This window comes from Adiantum capillus-veneris, chromosome 1 (assembly GCF_014529385.1).
Source record: "Adiantum capillus-veneris isolate H3 chromosome 1, ASM1452938v2, whole genome shotgun sequence".
Taxonomy (NCBI): Eukaryota; Viridiplantae; Streptophyta; class Polypodiopsida; order Polypodiales; family Pteridaceae; genus Adiantum; species Adiantum capillus-veneris.
In genome coordinates this window covers 47416959-47429244 of record NC_140931.1, presented here as the reverse complement: position 1 = coordinate 47429244, position 12286 = coordinate 47416959, and the positions used below count along the sequence as shown (strand labels likewise).

At 41.2% G+C, this 12286-nt stretch overlaps 1 protein-coding gene across 1 annotated transcript in view; it reads left to right on the top strand.

Moving 5' to 3' along the window:
- The first annotated feature begins 726 nt into the window (after nt 1-726).
- LOC147464668 (uncharacterized) overlaps nt 727-12286 on the top strand; it is a 57619-nt gene continuing 46059 nt past the window's right edge. Inside the window, 2 exon segments of the mRNA XM_086515121.1 lie at nt 727-892; nt 963-1298. Coding sequence (XP_086371247.1) covers nt 727-892; nt 963-1298 — 502 coding nt within the window.

Genomic DNA, 12286 nt, shown 5'->3' with positions numbered 1-12286 from the left:
TGGGTTCGTTGCGGATATGAAAGTGACCATATGGTGTTTTGATTGAGCTTGGGTTTATATTTTTAAATTGAGTTTGGTCCTTGATGTATTATATCTTTCTGTATGTCTGATAAATGCCTTGTTAACAGTGAAAAATCTTATTGGCTTTTGTTTTTAGCTTGGATATTCTCATATATCTCGGTGCCAGTTGTCACCCACCGTAAAGAAGAAACTTTTTTGCCTCGATTTGCCAATTTTGTTTATTATTATCTTCTCTCACTAGCAAGTGACTTTTAAAAGACCTGAATTGTAGCCTTCTCTCTCTAGAGATCCGCTTTTAAGAATTAATATCCATCACGTTTGCATTCTTTATAAAAGCCTCTAGCCATCCAGTTATATATAGAGTTTGCAAGGCGTTTTTTGCTCCTCTGGTCTTCTTGATAACGTGTTGGGATATTTCTTCTGTGTTGCTATTTCCTCACTTCGGCTCTCCCTTTTGTGGACTTGTACTATCAAGTCTAAGCTCTACCTACATACCAAGTCTCCATGGATCATACAATGTCTGGTTAGGGCCTTTTGAACTTGTCTCTATTGAGTTTTGAGCTATTGTTACACGTTTTGCCTTGATTTCTTGCTCGAAACTTATAATACATTCTTACAAATCCTAACTTGAATAAGGAGGAACTTGCTTTCGATTTTGAAGACGACCTTGAGTGTTCTAATGTGGGTAAAGAGGGTGTGCAAGATATGATAGACCTTCCTGCTTCCTCTGGTTTGTTAAAGTTACCTGAAACACATTTCTCTCCTTCTTTCAAATCCGATTTGTCCCCAAAGCTTTCGAAAAAGCTTTCTCCAAAGTTGAAGAGGTCATCCCCTTATAAAGCCTTAAGAAAATCTCTAAGCTATGCACGTGGTAATGTATTTCTATTATTTCCACGATTTGAAGCTTGTTTAAGGTTGTGAATAACATATTTATGTCACAGGCCTCTCTGTACAGCCTCGTGACTCGAGCTCCGTTTTTGTCACACCAGAGGAGAGTAATGAACCAATAAGTGACAACTTTGGCTCGCAATTGGCATTAGTGCCTTCTCTTAGGGTTTTGTCCATATCAGAGCTTTTTGATGCTATTACCTTTCGTTTTTCATTTGAGGGAAAAGTGCTATGCAAGTATGGTACTTATAAAATACCTAAAGCTAGCTATGCACGACATTTGAAGGCTGACTTAATAGACAGAGAGTCCAAGAACATTGTCACCTTTGTTGTCATAGAAGTGTTTTTCAATGAGTTTGTTGAATCTTTTGAAGTCGGGGAGTTTGTGCGTTGTCTAGGGATATGTGTTCGCTACATGAGTCGGGCGGCGCCGGGCCTCTGGCTGTGAGAGGTGTGAAAGAGAGGGAATGAGAGAAAGAGATGCAACTGAATTTGGAAATCACCGTACCCTTCAATTAATTAATTAAATCTTTGAGTACAACTGAATTCTTAGCCAAGGCGGGTTGTTAACAGCACCGTCACTTGGATAATCTGCTAACTAGGAGTTTAAGCTCCCGTTACAGGATTAACCGGGCCGTTAACAACACCGGACTTAAAAAAATTCTTAATCAACCTTCAGACTGTTGTCGGTGATGAGATTCCCTTTTTCGCTTTATCTGTCTCATTTACCTAATTCTGCTCATTGCCTCAATCTTTATGCTTCAATTATTGCCAAATTCTCTGCAAGCTATCTCTATGTAGCATCCTTTGATCGCCTCTGTCGTCCTTTTTATGCTTAATTGAGAGAAAGATTGAGAGAGATCTTTCAACATCCCCCCCGTCTTTCTCGGTCTTCACCCCCTTCACAGATTCCTCAGTTTTACTCCTTCACTTCCCTTAAGAGATCTGCCAAACTCGCCCCGATAGCTTAGGGGTTTGTCGTCGTCCAAGCTCTTCCTTGCTTAGCTTCAAGAACAAGATCAAAAGAGAGTTTGAGAGAGCTTTGCCTTGGTCAAGCTTGCTTGCTTTGACAAGCTTCTTCTCGACCTACTTGCTTGCCTTGACAAGCTTCCTCCCTTGCTTTGCTTGCTTGCCTCGACAAGCTCTTCTCGACCTACTGAGGCGGTCCGGGGCGGGCAACAAGAAGAGCAACCTCTAGACACCCTTCAAGGCTCCCGTGATGCTCAATGGGGCTGGGGCACAACACAACACAAACCAAAACAACAAACCCCTAGCCAAATCCCAACTACACAAGGGGCACCACCTAGTTTAAGAGCGAACTAGGACGCAAAAGAGGAGAATCGTTAGAGCAACCCACAAACAAGCAAGGAATTTACACTAACCCTAACACCAATGGAATACTCTCACACACTAAAACACGAGAGAGAGATGGTGCTCGGGCTGCTTTGAAGTGTATCGTTAATGATCAAGCAAACATAAATATATATATGTAAGAAAGAGAGAGAAAGGGGGAGGGGGTGCTTGTTGCATTAATACCTTCTTACAAATCTGTCATGACAAATCAAAGTGAGATTAGTATTTGTTCAACATAGCTTGCGTAAATTTCACCACAACACATCACAAGAAAAGCCACCCCAATCACTGTCTTAAAGCCAAGGGAGTCCTCTCCACCCTGTCGCCCTCTTACAGTATGTGGGATTTATGGCTAGATTGATGACAACACCAGAGACAAGCTATCAAGAACTTAACAAAAAACACCAAGACACTTACGCATCATTGTTGTCCATTACTTCACGTTGGAAGGGAGACAAAGTATCCAAGCTTAGTCCAAATCCACCCTCCTTGATTCAGCAAATGTTGGGCTTACACTAGTAGGAGAAATGATAGATTTCCTACTCTCAATTGAATGATCACTCTCTCTCTTACAATGGCATAGAGTTCCCTTGCTAATCCCCTATTACAACACATGCACATGCATAAGACAATGAGCTTCCACTCAAGAGCTCCTTCTAGAGAGGTTGAGCTTGGCTTCTCAAGCTATAGCATAGTGCTCTTGCTTATGGCTCTCCCTTTTGTGCTAGCTACACCCTCCTTTTATAGCAATTTTTAAGGCTAGGGTTACTCCTCTAACCATGGTTGGGTTAGATTTTCAGCAATTTATCTAATTTCTTTTGCTTGGAATTATCAAGAAGTTGGTGGGGAAAGAGAGAGGAGAGAAATGGAGGTGATATGACTTTTCATAGTGGGTTAGTGTTAGTAGAGTTAGTATTAATTTACAAATGGAATTGGATATTTACAATAGTAGTATCCATGTAGGATACAAATAAGGAATAAAAACTCTTAACAGGTAAGAAAAAGTGGATTTCTTACAAGGTTGATGCTCCAAGTGTCTTGAGTAGGGCCAATTTTGACGCTTGTTGACGGTCCACTAGCTTTGATGGTACATTTTTTCTTCACTCTTGACCTTCCTTGAGAGACAAGGTAATTGAAGCTGAGTAATCAACCACCATGAAGCTGTCTTTTAAGAGAAGAGGCTGAATTTTGTGGTTTTTTTGATAGATATGGGTAAATTGGAGGAGGAAAAAGGAGACTAGGTGGTCAATTTTTGAAGGGAATTGTGTGTGGGAGGTATGAGTTCACCATGGTTTCTCTTATTCTTCAAGGTTGAGGAGAAGGTGAGTAAGGTGCAAAGAGGAGTGGTGAGAGAGGTGGGGATGATGAGTGGAGAAGTGTGTGTGAAAGAGGAAAATGATAAAGTGGAAGAGAGAGTGTGGCTGCATAGCATGGGAAACCTGGGGTCCACTAATAAAATCATAGCTCACAGCTCGTAGCTCAAAAAAATATGAAAAAATTGAGGAAAAAGTTTAGCCCACGAGCTACAACTTTTGTTTGTATCACCTTTTCAAATTCGGAGAGCAAGTGAACTTTAAAAATTCAGCAAAACCGACCGTTTTTTTCCACTGCACAAGGTCCTTGTGGGGTCCTTCTTTGGATGATTCTTTTGAATACCTCCAAGAGTGATCCCTCCATAGTGTATGTATGCATGCCACCTACCCTTGACCTTATTTGGTAGGTCTATAATTGAAGATATTGTTGAGATTATGATATAAGTGAATAGTACAACTAAGAAAATCAAATATTGAGGGGTCTAAAAAATATGTACATGTCAAATATAAATAATATAAGTGGAAAAAATATAAAGGGGTCAAAAGAAATCTCTCTCATTATGAGGCTACCATAAAAAGATAAATATTTTTGGTGTTCTAAAAAAAACAAAATAGATGTAGGAAGGGAAAAATCACAATAGTGAAAAAATATACACATAAATAAAACTAGTTTTTTTGGATTTTTGTTGGGGTGGAGTTACACCAAATATAAGAGAAGCTTACATGAAAATATTTCTATATGGAATAAAGAATATGAAAAATGGTAAGAAAAATTGTGGTAATGGTGAGGCAATGTACAGAGCATAAATAACACACCTAGGTAGAAATATTTAAATAAATACCAAAATAATTATGAAAAAATCCTTTATTTAGGCCCTATATACAAAGAAATATTTACATACGCATGGGCCATAATATACTTATTTTTTTAATTTTTTTAATTTTTTTGGCTCAACTAGCCCAATGACTAGCTAATTGAGGGTTTTTTAAGAAGATATGGGAAAAGTTCCGTGACTCACGCACGCCTATGTACAGTGAAATGGTAGGGATAGCCACAGTGTTTGGGTGATTTTGGTAGGGTGAGGTAAATCACTGTGACAATTACGAAGAGCCGAAAAACGGCTATCATTAGCCCTCCCCCTGGATGATGGTATATTCATGTACCATCATAGAGCATCTTTTCCAAAGAGAGCGCTTCAGAGTCCTTGACGAGATCTTTATTGTTTGGCCCCTCAGAATTTTGGCTAGAGTTACACTCATGCTTCATGTAACAATACTTACATGAGACAGTGGCCTTTTGACAGATCTTTGGTAGATCCTTTGGTAGAAGGCGACTCAAGTAAGGCTTCAAGCGATAGCCGTTTACCTTCCTGGAGTGCTCTTTCCCATTCAAGTCCATAAGTTGATAGTAACTTGAATTGAAAGCCTTCTTGACTATGTATGGCCCCTGCCATCTTGTTTCAAATTTGGCATCAAAACGATTATCGAGTCGATTGTCATACCTTAGCACAAGATCTCCTTCATTGATGCCTTTGTCCTTCAGTTTCTTGTCAAGCTTCTCCTTTGTCTGTGTGGCTTTCCTCTTATAGCATTCGTATGGCTGCTTCTCTTTTCCACTCAAGCTCAGCTAAGGTAAGAAGTCGATCCATCCATGCTTCTTGATCATCTTGTGCTCCTTTGCCATGAAGTCGCATTGTTGGAATGTTGAGCTCGATAGGCTGCAAAGCCTCTTGACCATAGACCAAGTGAAATGGTGTGAACTCCGTGGCTTCCCTATATGTGGTTCGATATGCCCACAAGGCACCATCCAAGAAGTCATCCCATAATTTTGTCTTGTTTTGCACCATCTTTCTAATGATTCCTGCAATGACACCATTAGCCTTCTCCACCAAACCATTTGACTGGGGATAGTAGGGTGTACTGTGACGATGTAGAATGCGAAGTTCTTCACAGACTTCTGTGAGCAATCCCTTTCTAAACCCTGGACCATTATCAGAAACAATCTCCAAAGGTGTGCCAAATCTACAAAAAATGTGAGTGTAGACGAATTTGCTCACTGTCCTCTCATTTACCTTTGCTACACTTTGTGCTTCCACCCACCTAGTCATATAGTCTACAGCCACTAGAATGTAGAGTTTACCATTTTTTGTCCTAGGCAGAGGACCCATAGCATCAATGCCCCACTTTTCAAAGGGTCCATTTGCAAGCACTATTTGCCTCGGGCCATGCACCAACCTTCTATTTCCATTTATCTGACAATTGTGACAGCTTTTACACCAATGTTGAACATCCACATGCAAGCTTGGCCAAACATACCCCGCAAGCAAAATCTTCTTCACAGTTGATTCTTGGGCAAAATGACCACCACATGCCTCTTCATGCAAACCTTTTAGAATGGCTGGAATTTCCTCGATAGTTGGTACTCTTCTGCACACTTGATCCTTCCCTCTTTGATAGAGGGAGCCTTCTAGGAAGAGATAGAAACTTTCCTTCTTCATGAGTCTCCTCTTCTGAGCCTTCGTGAAGTCTTGTGGAAACTCACCCTCCAAAATGTAGCCGATAATGGGAGCCAATGACTCCAATCCCTGGTATCTCGGTTGCTTGACAGTTGCTGCCACCATGATGACCTGCACTTCTCTCTCAACACATGTAACTGCTTGTTGTGCAAGTAAATCGGCATCTTCATTTTGTTTCCTCGGAATATGATATAGTTGCACTTCTTCAAACTGATTAAACATCTTACGAATGGCATGAACTTTTGTCCTTAGCTTTCATTCTTGCATGCCCAAATGCCTAAAATCTGTTTAACAATGAGAAGTGCATCTCCCTTTACCATGAGATGTTTTATCCCTTGGCCAATGCACATCTTCAAACCTTGAAGTAGTGTGTCGTATTCTGCTTCATTGTTGCTAGTTGAACCTGGTAGATTGACCTTCTCTTTCATGACCACCTCTCCACTTGGGTTGAGCAACACTAGCCCTCCCCCTGCTTTTCCTGTGGCTCGACGAAAAGCTCCATCAAAGAACAAGGTAAAAGCATTAGGAATACTTTTTGGTGGTGGTAATGGAATGGTCTTTACTTCAGGCACCTTAATCTCCTTTTCATGCACCCTATAAGTGAGAATCCCTGCCAATTGTGCACGCACACTATCTTCTACCTTGAAAGAGTATTGAAAATCTTGCAACTCCATAATCCACTTTGAGATCCTAGTACTAAGATTCATTTGAGATGACACCCAAGGGAACAAATTCTCTGCAGTGAGAATTACAAAAGGTTTTGGTAGCAGGTAGGATCTAAACTTTCTCACCGCAAACATGAGAGAAAGCATCATGAGTTCTGCTTCTGTGTAGTCTCTCTCCAAAGCATTCATGACCCTACTAGCAAAGTAGATGGGTCGCATCCTTGTACTGTGGGGATCTTGTTGTAGCAACACAGCACCAATTGTTTCCCTTCCAACACTAGAGCTAACAAAGAATGTGTACTCCCAACAAGGAGGCATGAGTGTTGGTAGCTCTGACAAAATGACTTTAATGTTACAAAAATACTCTTCAAGCTCATCAAACCATGAAAATTCTACTTGTTGTGTCAACTTTTGCAAAGGATGAAGCAACTCCGAAGCTAAGTGAATGAAGCGTGACATATACTTCACCTTCTGAATGAAAGAGATGACCTCCTTAAGACTCTTCGGTGATGGGATCTCAATAAGAGCCTTTGCCTTTGAAGGATCCACCTCAATGCCTTTATAGGAAACCTTGTGACCGAGCAAGATCACTTCATCCTCACCTATGTGGCACTTGTCGGGGTTGAGTTGACCTCCCATGTCATAGAGCTTCTTTAAACCTTCTTCTACCCTTTGTAGATGCAATGATTTTGAGCTATAAATGCAGAAATCATCAATGAACACCCTAATTGACTTTCCAAAGAATGCTTGAAACACCATGTTCATGAAGAGTTGGAATGTTGCAGGAGCATTTGTCAGGCCAAATGGCATGACTCTAAAAGCATAACAACCCCAAGGAGTGATAAAGGTTGTTTTCAATTGATCTTCCAATGCGATACCTATTTGAAAGTAGCCTGAGTAGCCATCACACAAAGTGTACTTCTCATGACCAGCTACCTCATTTAGTATCTCATCCTGAAATGGGAGGGGAAAGTGATCTCTTTTTGTTGCCTCATTGAGTGGACGGTAATCCACACACACCCTCCACTTTCCGTTTTTCTTAGGAGTGACAACAACAGGAGAGACCCACTATGAATTCTCCACTGGATAAATGAAACCTGTTGCTAGAAGCTTTCTTACCTCCTTGAGTAGAGCCTGCTCCTTTATAACTCCTAGCCTTCGTAGCTTCTGAGCTTTAGGTGTGGCCTCAGGCTTTAACTCAATCTTGTGTTGAACAACATCTACCCCACGCACGTCGGTGTAGTCTTTAGCGAAAAGCCTAGGAAACTTCCTTAGCACACATTTGAACTCCTCTCTTTCATCCTTTGTAAGTGTTGTTGATAGCATACCTTCCAGCATCCCTTCATCTTGAACACCTTCGTTCTCTTGAGGACCTACCTCCTCCAAGCCTTGACAAGAGGTCTCTTGGTTGCTTGGCTTAAACCTTACCCCCATGACTTCGATGGAAGACTCCTCTTCAGTAATGCTGCTGCTACTTTCTTCTTCTGAAGTGCTATCGGTCCAACCTTCTTCTGTCTCACTTTGAGATGATTCTTCATGGAGCTCCTCTTGGCGTTGCTCCTTCATGTCAAAGACAACCTTCTTGTGATTGTCATTCTTGCAAATAAGCTTTCCACTCTCCCAATCCTGCAAAGCTCGCATTTTCATTAGCCATGGTCTTCCTAGTATAAATGGATAACCACTTCCCTTGGTCGACATAACATAAAAATCCACCGCTTTCTTAATGCCAACGGCCTCTACAAACACATTTTTACAAATGCCTACACACCTAGCCTTGCTATTGTTTGCCATCTTGACTTTGATTTCAGGTGTCTCCTGGATGTGCATGCCTAGTCTTTGCATGAGTCCCTCTGTCATGATGCAAATTTGTGCACCCACATCCACTAGACCTTTCCCAACCAATCTTCCTTTGATGTAACAGTCTAGCACCGGTGTAATGTCCTCATTCATTTCAGCTTGTGCAATTTTTACAACAGGAAAACTCTCTTTTACCTTTCTCCTAGTGCTAACTGCCTTTGTTAAATCCCTCCTAACTTGTGGGCATAATGCAAGAAACTGAGGCCATGAGATATCAGGACCCTTACCTCGCATGTCTTCCAACAGGTTGTATGGAGCCATACCATGTCCAAGAGGGAAGTCTTGGAGATTGATACGACGTTGAGTCCTCTTAGCTTCCTTGGTCTCCTTTGCCTTCTTGCCTTGTCCATGGTCACTTTATGATGTGACTCCTTCTTTCTCTTTACCTTTTCCTTGGCCACGCTTAATGCCATTGGCTTCCATGTCAACCTCATTTGAATTTGTCACCTCTACCACATGCACATTTGGATCTGTCAAAGGTGGAACTCCTTCTACCCCTTGTGGAGGTGGTCTTGGTCCATTTGGCCTTTGTAGAAGCCTTGGTTGTTGACCAGCTCCTTCTCCTGCATTCATCACTGGGTAATTCAAGTTAGGTCTCCCTGGCTCTCCACGGGGCCAAGGACAATTATACATCCCATGTCCAGACTCTCCACAATTCCAACATTGCAAGACTCTCCTAGGTCGTGGATCTCGCTCTTCAGACTTCTTTGCTTGTCCCTTTGGACCTACAGCTTGTGCAAGGTGAATTGACACGCTGCTTAAAGATTCGTTTAACTTCTCAATTACTTCCGCCGTTACCTCAGGAAGCTCCCTCGATGTTGATGCTTGTGACTTACCTTTGGGTCTAAGACCTTCTATTGGAACCTCTCCCCTTAAGCACTTGAGTTTCCTATATTTCTCAGCAGCCCTAGTTTCAGTTGCATCAAAGGTAGCAGGTGCACCCACCTCAACTTTTACCTTAAGGTCAGGAAAGAGTCCGGCTATGAACCTCTCCTTCTTTAAAAATTCTGCACCATCACCAGGGTTAGCAACATTTCGTATCCATAGAGCCCAAAGACGTAGAAACTCTTGCTTGTATAAGTAGTAGTCATCTAAGTCTTTTTGCTTATGAGAAACAATGTCTTGCCATAGTTTCTGAGTGTTTTGGGGATCAAAGAAGTATCTCTTAAAACGATTCAAAACCTCTGTGTAACTCCCCTTAACTTCCTCAGGCAAAGAGTCAAACCAAGTACTAGCATCTTTCCTAAGGACCACCTCAAACATTTCTACACGTTATTGATCGGTTACTATCCTCTTGATACGGCAAGACATCTTGAAATTTGCTAAAAATAATTCTGCATCCTCTCCAGGCTCTCCAAAGAAAAGAGGATATCCAGACATTTGGCGTTGGCTCTCCATTATTATGAAAGATTACAACACGAGTTACAATAAGGGATACAATAGAGATTTAGAACCACTCGCCTGCAAATGAAGAAGTAAGAAAATACCACTCTAGGTTTTCTTCTTCAGCTATCCAAGCCTCAATAAGGTCTCGATTTGTTTGATCAAAACAAAAAGGTAGACTATTGATGAGCTCTAAGAAGGGTTGAAATTCTTCAAAGCTAAGGCGATAAACAGAAATCTCTAGAACTTCATTTTCTGGATCCAAAAGAGCAACCACGTCCCAAGTGATAAATTGCACTTGCTCTACAATTCCCAACGCACAAGCGGTTTGTATAAAAACTAGATCTTCATGCTCGTCGAAGGCCGTGAGAAAGTAGCAATTGACTAGGAGCTCCTTTCCTTCGAGTTCCACACAGTCGGAGTGAGGCAACCTTCTCACAATTTCATAAAGAACATCCTCATCAAGTCCAATCAAGTTTGCAAGATTTAAAGACTCCACTTGTGCTACAAAATTCCTGGACAAAAACTCCTTAGGATTATGGTTAAATCATTCAAAAGCATAAAGAGATTTACAATGTCTCTATGAACAAAGTGTCATAGAAAGTAGAGAAGGATGAGAATTTATACAAATTTGCAATCTTCTCTATGCTCTCTTTATTAAGACAAGCTCTGAATAGCTCCCTATCTCCTTTGTTGAAAGCGAAAGGAAGACTATTAATAAGACGCAAATGAGGGAAAAATTCACCAAATGTGAGTCTATGAAGCATGAACTCTGGCCGCAAGTTTCCTGAAGAGTATTCCTCAATGGTGAAATGCACTCGCCAAACGCCAAATTTCACTCTATTTACCTATCTTAGGGCACACACTAGTTGGATGAATGCACGGTCTTCCTTAGTGCCCAACAACAAGAGGAAAATGGAATCCACGCGTACGACCTTCCGTCTTAACTTCACCACCCTCTTGTTATGAGGGAGACGCCTTACTACTTGCTCCTGCAACTCAATTGGTAATAGAGCTAGATCTCTAAGGATTGAACTTTCACTGCACACACATTCCCAGTTAGAACAAATGATCGTTTTTTTGTTTCTTGTAACAACTTGGACAAAGAAAAAACAAACATACACACTATTTTGTCGGGCTGCACTTCATTTTAAAATAAAATGAACACATGTACATCAAAAGAAGTGTGGTAGTTGATGAGAGGTAGAATAACAGGGTTTGGTGATGCAAGAATTTCTCCTACTCTTTGGGCACCAAACATGAACACCATTCGTTGTTGAAAATGGATCTTTCTACTAATTGCAACGTTTATTCTAATGTGTGGAGTAAAATGAAAGGGAAAACCCTCTATTCCTGGGCCATTATCCATGGCCTATGCATGTCCTAATGCTTAAAATAACACAAAAATATAGACGTCCAAGCTAATATCGTACCTAATGAGAGGCAAAATAAAAGGATTTACCGAAGTGTTTATCTCGGCTAACCTAAGAGGACCTAAAATTCTACGAATTACTCGCTGAAATTGCAACTTAGTACTAACAATTATGTGTACCTTTTGCCTTGCAATGGGAATGAAGGGATCATACAAATTCTCGTGATTCATGCAAGCTACTTGATTATGCTAAAGGTTGAGCCTTCACAAAACATACACAAGCCTGTCCTCAGTGGGGGAACCAATTTGAGGCGGTCCGGGGCGGGCAACAAGAAGAGCAACCTCTAGACACCCTTCAAGGCTCCCGTGATGCTCAATGGGGCTGGGGCACAACACAACACAAACCAAAACAACAAACCCCCAGCCAAATCCCAACTACACAAGGGGCACCACCTAGTTTAAGAGCGAACTAGGATGCAAAAGAGGAGAATCATTAGAGCAACCCACAAACAAGCAAGGAATTTACACTAACCCTAACACCAATGGAATACTCTCACACACTAAAACATGAGAGAGAGAGAGAGAGAGAGATGGTGCTCGGGCTGCTTTGAAGTGTATCGTTAATGATCAAGCAAACATAAATATATATATGTAAGAAAGAGAGAGAAAGGGGGAGGGGGTGCTTGTTGCATTAATACCTTCTTACAAATCTGTCATGACAAATCAAAGTGAGATTAGTATTTGTTCAACATAGCTTGCGTAAATTTCACCACAATACATCACAAGAAAAGCCACCCCAATCACTGTCTTAAAGCCAAGGGAGTCCTCTCCACCCTGTCACCCTCTTACAGTATGTGGGATTTATGGCTAGATTGATGACAACACCAGAGACAAGCTATCAAGAACTTAACAAAAAAC